The 22854-nt window shown below is 40.2% G+C and overlaps 2 protein-coding genes across 21 annotated transcripts in view; one reads left to right on the plus strand and one right to left on the minus strand.

The window, feature by feature from the left end:
- The first annotated feature begins 969 nt into the window (after window positions 1–969).
- HNRNPA2B1 (heterogeneous nuclear ribonucleoprotein A2/B1) lies at window positions 970–10717 on the plus strand. 20 transcript variants are annotated; one of them, XR_001039958.4, is made up of 13 exons: window positions 970–1143; window positions 3863–3898; window positions 3996–4106; window positions 4273–4419; window positions 4636–4846; window positions 4992–5093; window positions 5169–5249; window positions 5755–5817; window positions 6952–7071; window positions 7310–7432; window positions 8031–8113; window positions 8270–9620; window positions 10169–10717. XR_001039958.4 is itself a non-coding variant. In XM_060414784.1 (12 exons), exons 1-11 carry the CDS (start codon window positions 1138–1140, stop codon window positions 8090–8092), a joined length of 1062 nt encoding a protein of 353 aa, XP_060270767.1. In that variant the 5' UTR covers window positions 970–1137; the 3' UTR covers window positions 8093–8113; window positions 8270–10717. The 20 variants fall into 20 exon arrangements, 8 of the variants coding, with proteins under 8 accessions (XP_060270767.1, XP_060270768.1, XP_042104589.1 ...); XR_009600416.1 differs by having other exon boundaries at window positions 8270–9557; XR_003589179.2 differs by having other exon boundaries at window positions 8956–9620.
- The window catches only part of LOC101115536 (NFE2 like bZIP transcription factor 3), a 35115-nt gene continuing 21953 nt past the window's right edge, over window positions 9693–22854 (minus strand). The window contains exons 3-4 of the mRNA XM_027968664.3: window positions 16549–16632; window positions 9693–15743 (exon numbers count right to left, since the gene is read on the minus strand). Of these exons, the coding sequence (XP_027824465.1) occupies window positions 14496–15743; window positions 16549–16632 (1332 nt within the window). The 3' untranslated portion in view covers window positions 9693–14495. The remainder of the gene's footprint in view (window positions 15744–16548; window positions 16633–22854) is intronic.

The following is a 22854-nucleotide window of genomic DNA, read 5'->3' on the forward strand; positions in this document are numbered from 1 at the left end:
GGTGGCACCGCCCACGCCAGGCAGCCGCCAGGGGCGGGGTGGGCGCGCGCCCCGGGGGGTGGGGCCGCGCGCCGCGCAGTGCCCGCCGGGAGCCCGAGCCGGAGCCCGGGCCCGACGGAGGGGGGAAAGCAGGGGGCGGTGACAGCGGCTCTTAGAGTTCGCGGCGTGGCGTCTGGTGGTCGCCCGAAGGGAGGGCGAGGAGGGAGCTGAGGGCCGCGACCTAAGCCTACTCAGCGGAGGTGTTTCCTGCTTTGCTGCCGCCTTAGCGACTGGCGCCAAAACAGGACTCCGCCCACTTCCTCGCCCCTGGGGTTGGGTGCCTCCAAACGTTGGGGGTGGGTGGGAGGAATCGGGAACTAAGAACGAGCACCACTTTCGACTACCTGAAATGTGGACCCCAAAAACATTGGCCAGGGTTAGGGTGGTGGATCGTTAAGTGTAATTTGTTGACTAGAAGTCGCTTCGGGTGTTTCCGGAAGGGGTCAGTCGGTTCTCCGCGCAGAGAGGGGAGGATAGGAGAAGGTGGGGGAGGGAAAACACAGTGGAAGAGACTACAAAGATTTTTTTAAAACTGGGGACCGAGGAAAAGCCATCGAAGCGTAGCTGTAAGGACCACTTCCCGGGATGAGGGGGCTGGACTTTTGGGTTGAGGATTAAGCTCCTCCCAACAGCGTTAATTTCAAACTGCGCGACCGTTTCTCACCTGCCCTGCGGGGGCAGTCCCCAATTCCGAGAGACAGAAATACGCAGGACTCGAGCCTTCCGCAATTTACAGAGCCCTTTTACGCAACTGACGTCCAGCATCAGTGCTGGCCTTAAAGGGGGAGGGGCACGTACTTGGCGCTAGGAGGTCGTAGAGCGTTCCCGCCATTGGCGGCGGTTAGGACGTTTACGCAACGGCCTGACGTAGGGAAGACGCGTTAGTCGGGGGGAAGGTTCTAGAAAAGCGGCGGCAGCGGCTCTAGCGGCAGTAGCAGCAGCGCCGGGTCTGGAGTGGAGGTGCTCCAGCGGTGTTGTTTCTCGAGCAGCGGCAGTTCTCACTACAGCGCCAGGACGAGTCCGGTTCGTGTTCGTCCGCGGAGATCTCTCTCATCTCGCTCGGCTGCGGGAAATCGGGCTGAAGCGACTGAGTCCGCGATGGAGGTAACGGGTTTGAAATCAATGAGTTGTTGGAAAGGGCATGGCGAGGCCGTTGGCGCCTTACTGGAAGTCGGCCATCCGCCTCCGTGGGAGAGCGGCAGCGAAATTGGGCCACTTCATAAGCGGTTGGTCTCAGGATATTTTTGGAGAGGGGTCGTTAGCAGAGGCCTAATTGTACAGCACCTTCCCCACCCTCAGCCTCACGGCGCCATTTCCCTTTGCTGGGGGTGGGGGATGGGGAGCTTCCACATGGCGGACGCAGCCCCACTTTACTGAAAGTGGGGCGCGGAGGCAGGAATTCCTACTCCGTTTTTAAAGAAGGGTGGTTTGGGGGTCCTGGCGTCCCCGCGTTGGAGCGTTTCGGCGGGTTTTGGGTCCTAGCGAACCGGGCTGCGGAGCTTCCCCTCCCCCCTCCCGGGAACCGGATTTGGCGGCCGCCATTTTCATTTCTCTCCTTCCTCGCAGCGATTTCTTTTTAATTCTCTAGATTTGACTAGCTTGACTTTTTCAGTGAGGACTAGAAGTGGGTAACTATTCATTTCTTTTTTCGGACTGTTTTCGTGCTGTTTCGAGGTGGATTCCGAGTGTGTAGGGAGCTTGGAGCTTTAAAGTCCTGCGCACCTCATTAGAGGCTCGCTCCTTTCCCCTCGATGAAATGGCGCCATTGCGTTCAGGAGCCGCACCGAAGGGCGGGGGGAGGGGCGGCGTTCTCCTGGGCGGTTTCGCTCGGCTTAGGAGGTAAAACCCTCTAGGGTGTTGGGCCCGGTTTCACGCGTGCCACGGTATAAAGACCTCATATTTTGTTTTTCAGTCCTTGTTTGAGTAACAGTTTTACCTGCGTTTCCGGTGATTGAAAAGGCAGTTGAATCGTAGAAAACATAAAATGAAAATTTTAGAGAAGATTATCGATTTTGCGGGAGGCCGTGGGGAAGGTGGTCTTTGGGGGGGGCGGTGTTCGGTTCAGAATCCTTTATTTTCCTGACGGATTCTTTTTTAATCGTATAATTTATTTGTATTTTAAGTAGTATTTTTACCGGGGAATTTAGTCTTTACTGGGTAAGGTTACGGGTGTTTTTTTAGTGATAAACTTGAAATTATGAGTTTAGTTGTACTCTGATTAAAACATGGCTCGGTCCCTCAATGCGTGTTCTGCTGTATACAAAACTTTTATTAGGCTGAGCCACTGTGTTTTTGAACTTTGTCACTTGCTTTTCTCGTTTATGTTTGCAATCATGGTTGATGATTACATTGATAAGCATAAGGTCTCAAGCGAAGGGGGTCTGCCTGGGTATTTTCATTGACCCTAAGCACGCTTATAAAATAACTTTGTTTGTAATCGATAGTGGACAGCGGGTAAGTTTGGAAAATGAGGTAAGTAATGAGTTTTTGCCTTTTGTTAGTGATTTGTAATGTTGTAGATGTATTTTAGTCTCTTTATTGGGGTTTTAAAAGGCCAGTTAACTGACAAGTGTTTGGAATAAATAAAATATGCTTAAGTGAAGTGTACAAATACCAGTATGTCAAGTTACCGTTTTAATAGATTGTTCTTTTAAGTGTTTGATAAGCTAGTTTGAGAATTTGTCTTTTCAAAAATTTCAGAATCTTAAAAGTAACTGTACAGGCAAAGAAATCTCTGCATTATTACTGTTTTCTAACATGTTGGGAGAATATCATGCATGGAGAGAAACTTGATGGAACTATGGGTTGAGTGTTGTAGTTCTACTTAATTTACCTACGTGCACTTGGTGGCTAACTTTCGTTTCTGAATGTTATTTAACCTAGTCAACTGAAAACCAAATAAAATGATCCAAGCTTCCTTAACTGATAGCCCCAAATACAGAGCTATTAATGTAGCTTATATGCGTGCTGGTTTGTAAGGATTGAGATTTCAGCTCAGGCTCTCTTCTCACATGAAAGTTGTTTTATGCTGTGTAATTTGCCAAAAGACCACTGAGTTCTACATGGTGAAGTGTAAGTCGTAGTGATATTTTGTAACTAGAGAGGATAGTCACAGTGGTCATTTAAATATTTTTATGGTTTTTGAAAATTGAAGTTACAGTGTCTTTTACTGTATTTGTCTTTTGGTTCAGTAATAGTGGATTGGGCCATCAACAAAACCAGCTATGTTAAAATATGTGCTTTAGAGACCGTCAATCATAAAAGTCATTTTATACTTTCGTCAGAAAAGATAAATTTTGAGGCTATTTTGCCACATATATTGAACGTTTAAGATTTTCTCTGGAGAGTTGGTATATGAGGAAAGAAAGTCAATACTAAGTTTTTCAGAGTTTTGAAAATTGAGTTACATTATAATCACCACCAGAGGGAGCAATGAAGGGAAACTCATTTCTTAAATGCTAAATCCAGAAACAAATGGGAACTGGGTTATAAAGCGAAAGTTGTTATATTTTAAAAATTTGTATTTGAATATGTAAAAGTGAACTCTGTTCTAAGTTATAGGATCGAATGCAGATGTTGATAAGACTCTTAACTTTACAGTCACCAGGGACTAGATTTGCTCTTCTTTCTTCAGAAAGATTTTTTTTAAAACTAAGTGATGCTATATTTGTTTAAACTCATTTAATGTCAAGTAAGTTTATATCAAGCATAATGATTTTGAAACGTGTAGTTTGGCTGAGGCAATTTTTTTTTGGTGTAACACAACTAATATGCAGTTTAACATATGGTTTAAATTTGATGTAAGTTTTTTTTTTCCCCCCAGAAAACTTTAGAAACTGTTCCTTTGGAGAGGAAAAAGGTACTCTGCCAGCAGGTCACCTCATATTTAAGAATTTTATTTCCAGCATACAAAGAGAAAATGTAAATAAAAATTGAAATGCTGTTTTCCTTTGCAGAGAGAAAAGGAACAATTCCGTAAACTCTTTATTGGTGGCTTGAGCTTTGAAACTACAGAAGAAAGTTTGAGGAACTACTACGAGCAATGGGGAAAACTTACAGATTGTGTGGTACGTTAATTGTGGAAGTCCTTAGGGGTACTAATCCTTTAACTGTTGGATTTCTCTGTTAAAGACGTTAAGTGACTTAAAGAAACTCACTTAAATTTATGTTGATTATTTTTAAATGCTGTAAGTAATGAGATTAAATGGTAACATCACTACTTTGTATTTCAAGGTAATGAGGGATCCTGCAAGCAAAAGATCAAGAGGATTTGGTTTTGTGACTTTTTCTTCCATGGCTGAAGTTGATGCTGCCATGGCTGCAAGACCTCATTCAATTGATGGGAGAGTGGTTGAGCCAAAACGTGCTGTTGCAAGAGAGGTGAGCAAATAGGCAACTTGTTTGTTCAATAAACAATTTGGGCTGAAATTCTGTTTCACAGTTAGTGGCTTTTCAAAGAACAAGGTGCTTTATCATAAAGGTGCCTTGCTTAGTATTTGGCCATAAGATAGAAGCCATGTTTATTACCCAGATGGTGTGCTCTTACTCCTATTTGTGGTTTCTTCTGTCAGGATGTCTTTTTTCCTCTTATTTCAGGAATCTGGAAAGCCAGGGGCTCATGTAACTGTGAAGAAGCTGTTTGTTGGTGGAATTAAGGAAGATACTGAGGAACATCATCTTAGAGATTACTTTGAGGAATATGGAAAAATTGATACCATTGAGATAATTACTGACAGGCAGTCTGGAAAGAAAAGAGGCTTTGGATTTGTTACTTTTGATGACCATGATCCTGTGGATAAGATTGTGTGTAAGTGTCTATAAGTGCCAGGATTGTAGCTCTTGAACATTTTAGGTTTTGGGTATGTTAACACCTACAACTTTGTTAAAAAGTAAGCTTGTAACTTAACTATTATAGGATACTGACTTAATGGACTCTGAACTTTTCATTCCAGTGCAAAAATACCATACTATCAATGGTCATAATGCAGAAGTAAGAAAGGCTTTGTCTAGACAAGAAATGCAAGAAGTCCAAAGTTCTAGAAGTGGAAGAGGAGGTAACTTTTAATTCCATTTTTTTCTTAGGATTTATTTGTGTAAATGTTAGTTACTAACCAGGGTGTTTATTGTAGGCAACTTTGGTTTTGGAGATTCTCGTGGTGGAGGTGGAAATTTTGGACCAGGACCAGGAAGTAACTTTAGAGGAGGATCTGGTAAGTCCACCTTTAAAGCTGAGGAGGGTGAATGTGCTTGAAAAAGTTTTGATTGGAGTCTAGGAAGTCTGACCTACTTTGTTATCTGTAAGACTTAAGGTGAGATCGGTCCTAATGGGATATTCTAATTTGGTTAGCAAGAGGTAGTAACATTTAAAATCAGAGTTGTATAGCTCTTAATCATGGACAGATAATTGCAGAGATTGTTTCATGGTCTTCAGTTTCTGGAAGAGTTAAAAGGACATTGTAGCTATTTTAAATTTAGGAGACATTTTACAAATAGTGAGTGGAAATACAGTAGAGGTTTGAAGAGATCTAAAAGTTTCTTTGCTTCAGGCTTTATATATTGGTTAATCTCAGTTAACTATGTAGTAAATAGAAAAACTAGCATTGTCCATTGTTACCTGCTTTTTTATAAGTGGACAACCTGGAGGAAGTAGAAGCTAAAAAATTGAGTTCCATAAACCAGAATAAAATAATCCTCCTTTTCTTCTGCCCTTAACAGATGGATATGGAAGTGGCCGTGGATTTGGGGATGGCTATAATGGGTATGGAGGAGGACCTGGAGGTCAGTTTCTTCTACTTTTTGATAATATGTGTCTAAAATCTTAATCATACCATGTGCTATTTGAGCATAAACATGAAATGTCTTTTCTAAATTTTCATCTTAGCTGTTGAAAATTACTGAAAAAGTTACTTGCAGGTGTTGTTATACTTCTGCAAATGTAAGAATTAAAGATATTAAAATTTAAAAAATTGCCCTATTTCTCAAGCAAAAGAATTGGAGATAATATTTTGTATAGTGTTTTTCTCAAAAGTATTAAAAAGTGGTTATGAGCAAGATGAACATTATGACAGCGGAGTGTCTGTAGGAGCACTGTGTTGTCTCATCTCTTACCAGGGTGAATCTACCAGGATAATGTCCCAAAAGTCCCCAAGAGAATTTTTCCAGAACATACCTGGTGTGCTGCTTCCATGCCTAGCTAAGGTTTTAAGCCACTGTTATTAGTTCATGTGTTTTATTGAAGTACAAAAAAGATAGGTACCTACTGACGAATGTCGGAAGAAGAGGTTTGAAACTGAGCTCAGGATAGACCTCATTTCTGGTTTTGCACTGATTAGGCATGACTTAAGTTATACTCCTACATGTCACTATTTCCAGCTTTGTTTTGAAATCCAAATATTGATTTGGTTTTATGAGAAAGAGGAGTTTTTACAGTTAACTGCAAGCAATCTGAAACTACCGATTAAAGTCTTAAGTCAGTGTGAGTTTGCTAATTTCTGGTTCTTCCCCCCGTTTCTACTGAAGAGAAAGGTATGGTGGGCATTTTATTTACGAGAAATGGTAGGTAATTTGCATTAGCCCACACATAGTGTCTGCCCCGACTTACCCCACAAACTTAACACAATAAGTATTTCAAGATACCGTCAAGAGAATCCATAGTATCTTTAGTTTGGACCAATGGCATTACAGGTATTTGCAAAGGTTTTACCCAGTTGGTTTGTGGGTAGGCCTTCCTCACTGGCAGCTGTTCACAAAGGTGGATATTCAGAATCTGCCCTTGAGGCTATTTTAGAGAAGATGTTATAGAAAGAATCTTTTACCTGTAAAATTGAGTTTTGGAAAGCTGGAAATGGATGTAATAAGACAGTTCAAATGGCGTTGAAAATACTAATTACTTAAAGGCTTATTTTATAATAGGTGGCAATTTTGGAGGTAGCCCTGGTTATGGAGGAGGAAGAGGAGGATATGGTGGTGGAGGACCTGGATATGGCAACCAGGGTGGGGGCTACGGAGGTGGTTATGACAACTATGGAGGAGGTAATAAATTCACCTGCAACCTTTATGTGGGAATTTGGATTGGAATTAATGGCTTTAACACGTAAGATTTTTCATTTCATTGTTGTCAGTAGTTGTCTTTAAAAATGTAGAACTGTAGATAGGTGTTTTGTATTCTGATTTGTTTTTGTGGGAATTTGTCTAAAATACTTAGCATGTATCATCGGTTTAATACTTGTATGAGGTTCATTGTGCAAAAGTTTCCAAATTTTTCTTACAGGCAATTACGGGAGTGGAAATTACAATGATTTTGGAAATTATAACCAACAACCTTCTAACTATGGTCCAATGAAGAGTGGAAATTTTGGTGGTAGCAGGAACATGGGGGGACCATATGGTGGAGGTAATTAGATTTTTCAGATTAGTGATGAAATGTTAATAACTTCATGACTTGAAGATGACAATTGTTCATTGTTTATGTTTGGGTAACACGTCCCACCAAATACAAAGTGTTGTGGAGATCAAAGTTGTGGGAAAATAAGAATGTAACATCACTTTGGGAAATTATTGTAGAGGTTGGGGTATCTAGTAGTGTAAAATAAATGAACTACACATTTTCAGTGGGATTTTTCCTTTTGGCTGACTAAGAAAAAGCCAAATTTGCTGAGAGCACTTTGCAAGTGGTATAAATTTTGTATGACTTGTATCTTTGAAAGCTAGCTTAGTAAATCTGAATTTTTAGTTCAAATCGTTGTTATTCTTGAGATAGATTTTTACATTTTCTTAAGCTGGGTATATTTTTAAATTTCTTAACTTGTATGATTATGGGAAAGAGCCCTCTAAAAGAATAGCAGTGATAATCTATGAATTTGGATAATTTGTCTCTTGAGTAAAGAGGTTAACTAGAAACAAGTAATGGTCTGTGATCTGCTTGTTTTAAAGAGTGGTTATAAAATAATTTGGGAAATTAAGTTTGTTTTCTCTTAATCCATTAATTTTAGGAAACTATGGTCCAGGAGGCAGTGGAGGAAGTGGGGGTTATGGAGGGAGAAGCAGATACTGAGCTTCTTCCTATTTACCATGGGTAAGTAGCTTTTAAGTTTTACATTGTTAATGTCTTGGGAGACCTAGCTGCCAGGAGTTAAAAGCTTTTTAGGATCATGTTATCTTTCCTTAAAATCTGGTTAGATGGATAATTTCATAACCTATTTTTTTTTACTCTTTACTTCTGTTGAAACAGGCTTCACTGTATAAATAGGAGAGGATGAGAGCCCAGAGGTAACAGAACAGCTTCAGGTTATCGAAATAACAATGTTAAGGAAAATCTTATCTCAGTCATGCATAAATATGCAGTGATATGGCAGAAGACACCAGAGCAGATGCAGAGAGCCATTTTGTGAATGGATTGGATTATTTAATAACATTACCTTACTGTGGAGGAAGGATTGTAAAAAAATGCCTTTGAGACAGTTTCTTAGCTTTTTAATTGTTGTTTCTTTCTAGTGGTCTTTGTAAGAGTGTAGAAGCATTCCTTCTTTGATAATGTTAAATTTGTAAGTTTCAGGTGACATGTGAAACCTTTTTTAAGATTTTTCTCAAAGTTTTGAAAAGCTATTAGCCAGGATCATGGTGTAATAAGACATAACGTTTTTCCTTTAAAAAAATTTAAGTGCGTGTGTAGAGTTAAGAAGCTGTTGTACATTTATGATTTAATAAAATAATTCTAAAGGAAATTGTGTAATTATAGACTTTTTATTTTAAATAAGTTAAGGAGTGGGTAGTATAATTAAGGTCTATTGCAAAGCTGTTGTTATATTTGTGTAAGATAAATGCTGGTCAGATGTAAGTGTGTTGTCTGCAATTCATGAGGATTAAATTATCTAGATAACTTAAGGGATATCTCTGCAAGGAGAAACACCTTTTTAGATCTTTTAGATGCTGCTGCTTCAATGCAAGGAAAGGAAAATAACCCCAGCGAGGTACTCTTCAGGGATACAGGTCTAGTACAAGAGAACTCTTTGACGGCTACTAAGGTCAGCCAGTCTTAAAAAACTGTGCTGTTTCTACAAAGCTTTAACTACAGTAGTTTTTAAGGATGCCAACGAAAGCTGAGGGTGTAGAGCAAAATAGTTCTAAGCTTCAGTTAAACTTCTTTAGGTAAGATCTCATTTACTTTTCCTTTCTTAATTTTCCTCCCCCAAAGATAAACTAATACTCTTCAATGGTCTTTCAGTATAGCTGGTTCTTATGTAGTATAACATAGCTATAAATTGAGTTTAACAATTTTATAAACTCAAGAGAATAATTTTTATAAACCCTGTTTTCCAATCTGTCATTTTACTTATATTATTTTGGTTGTTTTTTTTTTCCCTTTTTTTCCTTCTTTCCCACCCCCTCCCCCTCTATGAAGATTCAGGTGCTTAACATATCATTTTTTTCCCTGCTGGAATTTTAGCATTGATATGAACCATGGACAAGTATATTCTGCTGCCACAAAGACTGTAAAGTGCTTCATTTCAACAGCTGAGGCAAGCCAAGTGATCATTAATAAAGCTTTTCTTGGTTCCTTCAGTGGTGTTGGTAGTAAAATGGTAGGTAAAAGTTAGGCTGCAAGTTAAATAAATCATGAAATTTCCCATCGTTAACACCCTTCTGTATTCACATTTCTTGGATCAAGCATTTTGAGTGAACTAGGGTTTTTTTTTTTTATTATTAAAAATAAAAGACTTTTTTTTATTTCAATACTGTTCTAGCTTTACATGCATAACAGGATCAGGCTAAGAAAAAGGTAGGGCAAGATGGTTGGATCTACTTTCAGATAATATGTATTTATGAATAAAGTGTCTACATTATAAATCTGTACATATCCAATTCTAAATACTTGGGTTTAAATGCGGTAATTCTTTCCCAATCCCTACCCTATAGGAGAGATATAGGTTGGCTGCTGAAATTTCATTTCTTAGATGTCATCAGAGATTGATTGCCTGGCTTTATTGCCTTTTCAGGAATGTGATAATCAGGGCATATTCTACTGTATGCACCTGAGTCTTCTTTGATCCTAAGACCACCACTGAAGTTATTTAGGTTCTTTGGACAAACATGATAAACTTCTTCAGATACTTTTTTTTTCCTTTGGCAGGAAGGTGTCTTGCTGCAGGTAACTAATGAAGAAGTGGTCAACCACAGAGTCTTCAAGAAATAAGAAATTCTGTACCATCTGAAAGTAGTTCTTGTTGGTGCCTTCATTTTAAAAAAGCACTCTTTTAAGATTAAAGGGAAATGTTTTCTGATAAAACAGACTTCATTTAGTTATAGGGTCTTAATATAAAACAATTACAAATTGAGTATTGTTTGTAAAAGAGTAAACATCAAGTCAGCTAGAGAGATAAATGTTATCATGTTTTGAATTAGGTTTTGTGAGTAGACAGATAAAAATTCTATTTTAAATATAAAGTTATCAAATAAATACTTTTGTATTCAAATAATTGGTGTAATGTTTACACATAAAATGTGAATCTTGTTCTATGAACATTAAGTTGTCTAAAGGATTGCCATCCCCTAGATTTTTAAAGCAGTTTCACAAAGCAAATGCATATTGCCATTTTCCTTTGAATATTGATAGACATAAGAAAAGCATTGTGGACATTACTGGCTGTCCCTAATAAAATGCCATTCTTTATACACTGTATATTCAGCGTTTGAATAATGCTATAGATTTCTGGCTTTGCCTTGTATGTTTAACGTTGCTGGTGGTGGTTTTAAACCAGCTAAAGTGGTCCAAAAGAGGTGGCTGTGCAAACGCATGGAGACATAAAATCTGTGAATTAGGTTTGTTTTGTTGTATTACACTAGTATCATGGTTGTCTTGAGGGTTAAACATGATGGTATACCTGGATGTTCACTTGGAACAATGAAAAACCAAAGGGGACAGAGTAAAGTTGACTTTTTTACTATTTTGGGTCTTAATGAGGTCTCTCACAGGTAAGTCAAAATAATGATGGTTAACAGAAGATGAACTTTGTTTAAAATCTGCATCCATTATTAGCTATAAACTTGTTAACATCTGACTGGATTTATTAGGGAAAATAAGATCTTAAAAACGTCCATCTCTCTGAAGAAGTTAAACTTTGACGATAAATCAAGTTGGTATAATAAGATCTTAGAACACCCAGGGTTTAACACCAGCACAAATAGGGAAAGGCATTTTAGGATGAATGAACGGGCTGAAATGAACGAACTATGAAATAGGTAATATGGAATGTTCTGTGTCTTAAGTGTTGAGCTGCTAATTTTCTTTTAGAAATGAGATTTAAGGAAGTTTCCTGAAAGAGGGGAATCAGTACTGTTAAATACATTCACCTCACAGTGTATTTAAAGTGTTTGGGAACAGCTTAGCTGTGGTTCTTGCTGAAGCTCAGGGTTATATAACCTGAGCTTGAAAACATGATTGGGGCTTGAAAATTTGAATCCAAAATGGCCTAATGATCGGAGTTGAAGATCACCCATAGTGAAGCAACAGACTTAAAAATGCAACACGTTTGAAAGTGGTCTTGTGATCACATCAGGGGGCTGGGGGGAGTTGCTCACATTATCATTACTGGGAATCTTCTTGGGTGGGTGGCTCCCACCCCTGGTGTCTGTCTTTGGTGAAATGTTTTGAAACTGGATCTTCTTTGGTTTTCATTATCTCAAGTAAGTGTGTGAGTATAAGTTAAAGTTGGTCTCAAATTCTTTTAATTGTATTCAGTTACTGTTGAAGTGTGGAGTATATGGTGCCTTTGCAGGAGGCAGAAATTGCAGTATACCTGAAGTGGATGTTTACAATTTTGTCTTGGTTTCACTTACATGTCTTCAAAATTTGAAACGTTCTCAGGTAGTATATACCCAATGATTTTAATGCTGCTCTGCTGTTACTGCAAGTAATAAAAGAAGCAAATTCAGATCTTTGAAGGGAGACTAATTCAGGTATTTTAATATTTAAATGAAAAATGTTTAAATCGTCAAACACTGATATATGTCCCATAGGATGAGTTTTTCTGCTTTCAATGGCATCTGTATCCTATGGGTTAGTGCTGAGCTGGAGCCAGCCTTGAAATGGGCCCCAAATATCCAGATCTTACTGAGCACCCATTGTTTGAACTGCCTGGTGGCTCAGACAGGAAAGAATCCACCTGCAGTGCATGAAATTTGGGTTTGATCCCTGGGTGGAGAAGGGGATGGCTACCCATTCTTGCCCAGAGAATTCCATAGGATGCCAGCAAGTCCATGAGGTCAAAAAGAGATGACTGATTTAACACATGCCTTGCTTGAACTACATACAGTAGTAACTTTATTTCACCTGAGGATTTCATCATGGCCTGTTAGGTGCCAAAAGGGGTGTAAGCTTTTAATATGAAGAAAAAGTGGTTGAACCAGGTTTCACCTGATTTTCAACTGATGTAATTTTATCACAAAGGGATTTTAGGACCAACAGTGTTCTATAGGAAAGGAAAGGGCATACTTTCATGTTGGGAGCAATTCAAAATGAAATGTTTGGGTCAATCTGTGAACTCAGGAAGATCTCAGAACTAGAAGTCTGGTCAGTCTTAGGGTATGAATTGGTAAGTAGGGAACTTCGACTAAAATGCTGAGAGGAGGCTTTGCTGATAACTGGAGAGTAAACAGCTTCAGTACTGCACCAGGTTCCAATATGTGTCTTGTACGAAGTGACTGTCCAGACAAGCCCATGGCAAGTGAGATTGAACTGGCTGATGATGGCTTCATTCATACACCTTTGGGGACAGTGCACCATATCTCAAAATGTTTAAGGTTTATGGTGAATGTTTTGAATTCCAGCTCTTCAACTATACCCCTTTCCTCCTCATTTGATGTTCTATATAGTTCTTTGTGATCTTGACGTTTCAGGGATTGGGGAATATGCTGAGCCTGAAAAGGACACTCAATTGAGCAAACCAGGGTACCTATACAGTTGCATAAAACTTTCACAAGTAAATTGGTTTTGTGGATACAACTTGAAATAACTTGTGCTTCCAAGGAGTCGGAACACAAGAGGTGTGTTGCCCTCCAAAAAGAAAGTGGGTCAACAGTGAAGTGGGCATTGTTCAGAACTGGTCAAAAGAGCTGAACTTTGATCAGGAATCATTTTGCTTTGAAACAGATTTCTAGGTTCAGTTTAAAATGGAAGTTTTCTGTAACTTACTCTGCACTTCAGTAACCTAAAATAACTGATTTGTGATACTAGGTAGTGAAGATTCTAATATCTGACCCTATGCGTATGTAGGTGTTCAGTTGTGAACACCTGACTGAAGTGGGCAGCCACTTGTTCCAAGGATCAAAGTTGGCATCTCTTGCATTGGCAGGTGAGTTCTTTACCACTGGCACCATTCAGGGAGCCCTATCAGACAGATTGGACAGCATTTATGTTACTTTCCTCAAACCACGACAGTTTGGACAGCTTTCTCATATTGTTTTCAAGTGCTGCCATTTCTAAGATGACCAAGTTGTTTTATAAAAGCATTTCATTTTGCTTTTATTTGTTGTCTGCTTATTTACTGATTTATCACTTAGTGTAAGTCGAGTTCTTGTATGATCCATAATGTTTTCACATTTAAGGGGTTTTTTTTGGTGTGAACTTGTTAATTTTCTAGGTAAGAGAGCCATCCCTACAGGCTGGCTTTACTGCCAGGGAGTTCCAGTTCCCCATATGCAGGTAGTTAACGTGGGGGAAGACTCTTTGTCCTCAGACATTAATGTAGTGCATTATTTTGAAAGCTCCTGGATTATTTGGGCGGGGCAGGGCGTATCCTAGAGTAGAACCTGGTCCATTTCATGTCATGTTATGTGTTAATTTTGGAGAGGTGGGGGAGGCTAATATTGTCAGTTCAGCATACTGACTTCAGTTTGGCTAGAGTCTGATCAATTTGTAATTTAATACTATTGCTGTCCTATTTGCTGGATATTAACCTGTATTTTTGAATGTGGGTATTGGAGAACTATAAACTTGCTTAGAATCTATAAAAGGCAAAAGTGAACACTATAAAATCAAATATAAAGTTTATTTCCACAGAAAAAGCTATATAAGTTAAGATTCATAAAAATTAAGCTAAAAGGCTCTTGAAAAGTCACTAAACTTCAGTGCCAAGTGAAAAAACCTTGAGTAAAAAAACATGTTTTGAAATAACTGCATCCAGTGTTTGCTGCTTTTTAAAAGACCATCTTAAGAGATGGCTACTAAAGTAGGCTCTTTCCATGTCACACTGTACATACTATTAGGACTTGATGAAGTTGTGGCTTCTGCCCCAGGTCTGACACTGATACCTAAACTTGTCCACATAAGCTTGAAAACAGTTTTAACTGAGTGATTCAAGTTGTAGTACTTAAAAGCGAACACGAGCTAAACTTGGAAGCATATTTGTGAGCCTGTATCAGTTTCTAACTGCTTTTATGTATATTGGTGTAATCCATCTTCAGTTTTTTCTCTCATTTTTTCGATTTCCCTTTTGGTTTTCCTTTTTCTGGCCTGGGATCATTAATTCCTTGGGTACAATCACAACACTTCCATCGTGGGTGCACTGAAGAGCATACTGGTTTGGACTGACTGGTCTACCTTGATCATCTCTTAACCTACTAAAAACATCACGATAGAGGTGGTGCAGTTTCTGTTTCATTATGTTTATAGCTTTGTGACACTGGGATTGCTCTCTTTTAAGGGTTTCCTTCTTTGCTTGCAAGCTACATACATCATCTTCCAGATTCAAAATTACATCCAGTTTACGCTTTCGGCAGTTCTGAGCAGCAACTTTATTTTTCCCTCTTCGTCTAATGTCACGGATGAGCGACACTTGTAAATCTGTTAGACAGTGCCTGCTTAACATGCTGTTGAAAGAATCTACAGGCATGCGGATAATTTCATCCACAGAAAAAGGGATATGCAAAGCTTTAGCACGTCGTTCATCACGGCTTAAGTTTCTGTCTGTGTCATTCAGGTATCTACTTATTTTCTGTGACTTCCCAGGCATTGAAAAAGATTCTGAAGTGGATTCTAGTGCACTTGGCTGTAAGTGGTAAGTGTGGTTATGTGATACATGTTGAAATGCAAGGTCCCCATGAAAATGAGAATCACTTCTGTCATTCATGTAACGCAGCTTACTGGGCTCTGGATAGTATCCTCCTACAGCCCCTTGTAGGTCATGGTGGGACAGGTCACTGCTAGAACTTGTATCACCTTCACATATAGAGTGAGAAGAATTAGACTTGATAACAGAGGTGCTATTGTTACTTGAGTCTAAGGAAAGCCCAGAATCATAACCTGTTTCTTCAAGCAGCCAAGAAACTTCCATTGGATCAAAACCTGTGGCCAAAGACATTAAGTTTGTCTCATCAAGTATGTTTATATCAAGGTCATACAGATGGTCTTGGCTTAGATTCCTCATCTGATTGTCAACAAATGGAAGAAATCCTGTCAAATTAGTTCCAGGAAGGGTTTGTTCAGTGTTGGTAGTAGGAGAATTTAACTGTAGAATTTGTTCTTGTGGCTGTGAAGTCCTTGCTGCTGGATCCCTTCTAAATGTATTGTCAGAACATAGTAACATGGCCTCGTGGAGACTTACATCATGACTTATAGCTTGGCTAAAATTTACATTATAATGTGTGGGGGAATTCATGCCATCATTGATACTTCTGGGGAGAGGAGCAATATCTCCCAGTGAGACTCCCTGAAAAAGAGGAAAAGTGCCATAAATTTCAACTATTTCAACACCAGTTGTAATACACAAAGCAGTACTTCTGGTTCTCTTTGTTAACTCCTCTATACAAATAAGGATATGCTGTTGGCTATGAATAACTTCCCTTAAATGCAGGCAACTGGCTGTACAATGTGAGCGCAAATGAGACTATGGTACAGTGGGGGAAAGATTAGGTCTTTGAACATCACAGAAGATTTTAAAATAGATTGTCAATATAAAAGCTGGTCTTAAACCTAATATTATCTTCCTGTTACTACTTATCCTAGCTGTTTATAAGCTAAGCTAAATCCACCCTGTGGACTGTCATGGAAGTACAGTGCCACCAGAGACTAAGGTGTGCCTTACTTTGTCAAGTCTGTACTGTTGTATTGATTCAACATGGGTTTTATGAATTTGATTATACCTTTGTGATTATTTGGAAGGGGGGAACAATGTATGGAGGAGCCTGGCGAGCTCTGTCTCTGGGATTCTCCAGGCAAGAACACTGGAGCTGGTTGCCATTTCCTTCTCCAATGCATGTAAGTAAAAAGTGAAAGTGAAGTTGCTCAGTCGTGCCCAACTCTTAGGGACCCCTTGGACTGCAGCCCACCAGGCTCCTCCATCCATGGGATTTTCCAGGCAAGAGTACTGGAGTGGGGTGCCATTGCCTTCTGTAATGCACTAGGAACCATTAAGTATTAAAGCTGTATATCCCAGGTAAAAATGTTAACATTTACTCACAAAGAGGTCAGTGCAGATATTTTCCTGCAAGGGTAAAAGCCAAGTTTCTAATTACCTCCAGTAGATTTTCAGGCTGCGATGAAAGCAATTGAAACAAGTCTTCAAGAGAGAAAAATGCATCTGTTCCATTTTGATATCTCTGTAGAAAAAGTCATTTAAATTAAAAGGTTAAAGTGGTTGCCTGGGGCTTTTAGACTTAATCTAGAAAGGATAACCAAGTCATATCCAAGCTGAATTTATCTTTATTTTGGAATTTTTATAGTTCCTTTTTTAGTACTGTATTTTAATATCCTGCTTTCAACATTTAACTCAACTCTTCCTCCATTCCTGCTCTAATAATTTTCCATCAATTTTTTTGGCTTGTGTTCTTAGTTCCACATTATTTTGTCCCTCCCCAGCCAACCTTCCAGAGTGATTGAGAGGATATTGTAATTTTCAGTCAAACATGTATTTAGAGTTACCAAGATTTATCAGTCTCTTTATTCACTATTGTTTCATTAAGTTTCTTGTTAAAAATGATTTCATAGTTTTCTAGAGTGGCTTCATGAACTCTCTAGTCTTTGTAATCTGGAATTATTTTGCCTTCATGCTTAGGTCAGGCTTAATATTTACCCTCAGCACTGTCTTGTGGCATTTAGTTATAAAATGACAGACCTATAGTAAACTAATCTTCCCCCTCCCCCTTCTGTTCAGTTGTTCAGTCGTGTCCGACTCTGCGACCCCGTGGACTGCAGCATGCCAGGCCTCCCAGCCCATCGCCAATTCCCAGAGTTTACTCAAACTCATGTCCATTGAGCCAGGGAGGCCATCCAGCCATCTCCTCCTCTGTTGTCCTCTTACCCTGCCTTCAATCTTTTCCAGCATCAAGGTCTTTTCCAGTAAGTCAGTTCTTTGCATCAGGTGGACAAAGTATTGGAACTTCAGCTTCAACATCAGTCCCTCCAATGAATATTCAGGACTGATCTCCTTTAGGATGGACTGGTTGGATCTCCTTGCAGTCCAAGGGACTCATAGAGTCTTCTCCCACACCACAGTTCAAAAGCATCAATTCTTTGGCCCTCAGCCTTCCTCATAGTCCAACTCACATCCATACATGACTACTGGAAAAACCATAGCTTTGACTAGACGGATGCTTTGTTGGCAAAGTAATGTCTCTGCTTTTTAATATGCTGTCTAGGTTGGTCATAACTTTTCTTCCAAGGAGTAAGCGTCTTTTAATTTCATGGCTGCAGTCACCATCTGCCGTGATTTTGGAGCCCCCAAAAATAAGTCAGCCATGTTTCCCCATCTATTTGCCATGAAGTGATGGGACCAGATGCCATGATCTTAGTTTTCTGAATGTTGAGTTTTAAACCAGCTTTTTCCACTCTCCTCTTTCACTTTCTTCAAGAGGCTCCTTAGTTCTTTTTCACTTTCTGCCATAAGAGTGGTGTCATCTGCGTATCTGAGGTTACTGATAGTTCTCCCGGCAATCTTGATTTCAGTTTGTGCTTCATCCAGCCCAGCGTTTCTCATGATGTACTCTGCATAGAAGTTGAATAAGCAGGGGGACAATATATAGCTTTGATGCACTCCTTTCTGTATTTGGAACCAGTCTGCTGATCCATGTCCTGTTCTAACTTGCTTCCTGGCCTGCATACCGATTTCTCAAGAGGCAGGTCAGGTGGTCTGGTATTCCCATCTCTTTCAGAATTTTTCACAGTTTGTTGTGATCCACACAGTTAAAGGCTTTGATCCAATCAATAAAGCAGAAGTAGATGATTTTCTGGAATTCTCTTGCTTTTTTGATCTAAGGAATGTTGCCAATTTGATCTCTGGTTCCTCTGCCTTTTCTAAAACCAGCTTGAACATCTGGAAGTTCACAGTTCACGTATTACTGAAGCCTGGCTTGGAGAATTTTAAGCATTATTTTACTAGCGTGTGAGATGAGTGCAATTGTGCGGTAGTTTGCGCATTCTTTGGCTTTGCCTTTCTTTGGGATTGGCATGAAAATTGACCTTTTCCAGTCCTGTGGCCCCTGCTGAGTTTTCCAAATTTGCTGGTATGTTGAGGGTAGCACTTTCACAGCATCATCTTTTAGGATTTGAAATAGCTCAGCTGGAATTACATCACCTCCACTAACTTTGTTCATAGCGATGCTTCCTAAGGTCTGCTTGACTTTATACTCCAGGATGTCTGGCCTTAGATGAGTGATAACACCATTGTGGTTATCTAGGTCATGACTGTCTTTTTTGTATGGTTCTTCTGTGTATTATTGCCACCTTAATATCTTCTGCTTCTGTTAGGTCCATACCATTTCATGCCCATCTTTGCATGAAATGTTCCCTTGGTATCTCTGATTTTCTTGAAGAGATCTCTAGTCTCTCCCATTCTATTGTTTCCCTCTATTTCTTTGCATTGATCAGAAGGCTTTCTTATCTCCTTGCTATTCTTTGGAACTCTGCGTTCAAATGGGTATATCATTTCTTTTATCCTTTGCCTTTCGTGTCTCTTTTTGTCAGCTATTTGTAAGGCCTCCTCAGATAACCATTTTGCCTTTTTGCTTTTCTTGGGGATGGTCTTGATCACTGCCTCCTACACAATGTCATGAACCTCCATCCATAGTTCTTCAGGCACTCTTACCAGATCTAATCCCTTGAATCTATTTGTCATTTCCACTGTATAATCAGATTTGATTTAGGTCATACCTGAATGGTCTAGTGGTTTCCCTTACTTCAGTTTAAGTCTGAAGTTGGCAATAAGGAGTTCATGATCTGAGCCACAGTCAGCTCCAGTCTTGTTTTTGCTAACTATATACAGCTTCTCCATCTTTGACTGCAAAGAATATAATCTGTTTGATTTCGGTGTTGACCATCTGGTGATGTCCATGTGTAGAGTCTTCTCTTGTGTTGTTGGAAGAGGGTGTTTGCTATGACCAGTGCATTCTCTTGGCAAAACACTATTAGCCTTTGCCCTGCTTCATTCTGTACTCCAAGGCCAAATTTGTTTGTTACTCCAGGCATTTCTTGCTCAGTTCAGTTCAGTCACATCCAACTCTGTGACTCCATGGTCTGCAGCACACCAGGCCTCCCTGTCCATCACCAACTCCCAGAGCTTGCTCAAATTCATCTCCATCGAGTCGGTGATGCCATCCAACCATCTCATCCTCTGTTGTCCCCTTCTCCTCCCGCCTTCAGTCTTTCCCAGCATCAGGGTCTTTTCAAATGAATCAGTTCTTCCCATCAGGTGGCCAAACTATTGCAGCTTCAGCATCAGTCCTTCCAATGAATATTCAGGACTGATCTTCTTTAGGATGGACTGGTTGGATCTCCTTGCAGTCCAAGGGACTCATAAAGAGTCTTCTCCAACACCACAGTTCAAAAGCATCAATTTTTCAGCACTCAGCCTTCTTTATGGTCCAACTCGCACATCCATACGTGGCTACTGGAAAAACCATAGCTTTGACTAGACAGACCTTTGCTGGCAAAGTAATGTCTCTGCTTTAATACGTGGTGTAGGTTTGTTGTAGCTTTTCTTCCAAGGAGCAAGCATCTTTTAATATGATTTTGTGTATGTGGTACAAATACTTGGGTTTGCCATGTTTTCAAGGCTTTCTGTGTCTCTCTGGATGTTGTAAGACATTTAAGATAAGCTGGTGGATAGTGTTTCTTGTTCTGGAAATTATACATCCTTAGTGGGTAGCAAAGTTCTTCACCAATTGGTGAAGATTTTAAATGATACTAAGAAAGATATTAAGAAATTTCAGAAACTTGATTCATTCGTCCTGGCCAACCATTGACTAAATTTTACCTGATGGTCACAAGTGTGTGAGAACGGGTAACATCAGCACAAATCTATATTCATTCCTGAGAAAACAACCCTTAATTATGGGTAAATAACACTGTTTGCAGAAAAGAAAGCCTTAATATTTAGAACGTGGAAATATGGGTATAAAGATCATTCTCTTTAAAGTGAATTATGGACTGATCCTTCAGGCTATTCAAAGAAATATGTCTCATTAGAACTTTTTACCTGTTTCTTCCTCTTCAGTGCCTGTCGATGGAGGCCTGAGGAGCTAACCCCTTAAAACCAGCATTCTGGTTGATTCCGCAGGAGATGGGAAAATAGAAGGAAGACGTGACAGGGTCCCTTAAACACCTATTATCTCACTATTACCACATTACCACCTCTTACGTCCACTCTCACTGAGCTGTATTTTTCCCCAGGTTCCTTTCTGCTGTGAGGGTGGTTTTGGGTTCAGGTAGTTGCTAGTCTACAGGGGTCTCCCTATTTCTTGGTATTGTCCTTAAGCCTGCCCTTACTTCCATTACAAAGAAAATCCCCTCACTTCTCTTCAGAATCCCATGGGCCTGTACCTTTTACTTGAGGGCCTAAATGACTGCAGTCCTACATCTTCACATAAAAGTCCTTCCTAACCAGTTCTGTTTTTGGCCAAGAAATCACTGTATTTTGAACAGAGATTACTAGGAATGTTTAAAAAAAAATACACATTTTCTACCTTTAAAAATATGCAACAATACATAAATTCAACTTGTCTTTAGTGAGAGTTAACCTGTATATATTCGTGTATTTAGTTTTCATTAATAGCAGTCTAGGCTTGCAGTGCAGCTGGAAGGAAGTCACTGTTATGAGTAAATTATGTCAGTCATCCTAAACATTCTCAAATGCCAGTGATTCAGTGTGGCCACAGATAACTCCTTTCTGCTTTGTTAGAAGCTCCTACAAGAAGTGTAATTTAAACACAAAACAAACATGGACCTAGAAAAATGTAGCTGAGTCTGGTAATTAAGAACCAAGGCACAAATTCCACACTGTTAAGTGATTGTGTTTCTAGACAGTTTTGTCCAAACTGATGTCTGTCTGCAGTGAAATATTTTAAATTCTCCAAGGAAGCTCTCTAAATAGTGAGTGCCTGTTACCTAGCAGTGAGTGAGTTACTATAGGCAGTTCAAAAAAGGAGAAAATGAGGTCCTACTTTTCTGGGAAGCCTTGTGAAGGGGTATAATTGCAAAGACATACCCAGGAAAAAAATGAATCAACAGCATGAATGAAGTGGCAGTAAGACCAGTCTGAGGACATCTTTTGCCTCAGAAAAGATGGTCCGTGAGGCACTCAGTAAAGTGGTCTGAAATGTCTCCTTCAAAAAAGACATGGTTATTTCAGTACTCACTGGCACTGATGTGACAATCCTCTGGCATTTGTGTGTGCGCACGCGTGCGCATAAGGAGGTGGTGAAGCCACATAGCGAGTACACGGATTACAAAGGAGCACACGGCCTGGGGAGAATACCCGTGTGTAAAAGCAGGCAGCTGGGTACACCTCTGCATGTTACAGCCAAATGCCAGGCTGCAGTGGGACCTCATTTAACTGTAGCTCATAAAAGGGTTGAATAGCCTGAGGTAAAGTGAAAATGGGAAGGGGTTCCTTGGGGGTGAACTCCACATCATCTAAAGACTAGCTAAAAAGGACTCAAAGAGACCACTTAGAAACATGGTGTGTTGAGGGAATACAACAGATGAGCATCCAGAGCTTGCCTGAAAAATAAGGGCAAGAGGCCAAGCATGGGCTGCAGCTAGAGAAATGACTGACAAAGGAGGTGAGGTGCAGCTTTCCAGGACCAGCAGGTGCTTGAGAGGCCACTTGAGGTGGAGGTGCATGTGTCCTTGAGAAGGACAGTGAGAGACTCCCAGCTGTAGGGGACTCCAGTAGGGGTCTCCAAAGAACCTGCAAAATCAGAGTGCCTAACCAACAGAGAAGTGGTTTTAAGTATATTCTGCGGTCCAGGGAAACCAGTTTCAGACTGGCAACAGTCAAGGAACACCTTTTCTGAGCTCTTACCACCCATCACACCCTCAGCTTCAGAGAAGATGGCTGAACAAACAAGGGAGGAAGAACTGGGGAAACCCAAGAAGCAGGCCACACGCACCCTTTTCCTCCCCGCCAGGCTTTGAGGTTGCAGCAGGGATAAGAGTGGGAAAACTACAGACTTGTTGAGAATTTACACTGGTTCTGTCTACCAACTGGCTGCACTGGGATGAGCAGAGAGGTTTTTGGTCTGATTATCTCGCATATGGCCTGTCCTAGATTTCACCCAGCATGCAGGGAAGAACTAGTTCCCTAAAACAGGTTAGAACAGGCTGGAGGAGTGGGGGAGTGGTGAGTGAACAGAGGGAGCAGAACTGTTTTCAGGCTTCATTCTGCCAATCATGTTATATTCAGGGTGATGTTAGAAAGTCAAGGCTGCAGTGATGATGGGCTGCCTGAGAAGGGCCAAGGCATAATACTCTTTACTCTCCATGGGTGTTCAAGGCACAGCCCCAAATTCCACCAGGAGCAGTGCAGGGCGGGGAGCCCCATCAGG

This window comes from Ovis aries, chromosome 4 (genome assembly GCF_016772045.2).
Source record: "Ovis aries strain OAR_USU_Benz2616 breed Rambouillet chromosome 4, ARS-UI_Ramb_v3.0, whole genome shotgun sequence".
In the NCBI taxonomy this organism is placed as follows: Eukaryota; Metazoa; Chordata; class Mammalia; order Artiodactyla; family Bovidae; genus Ovis; species Ovis aries.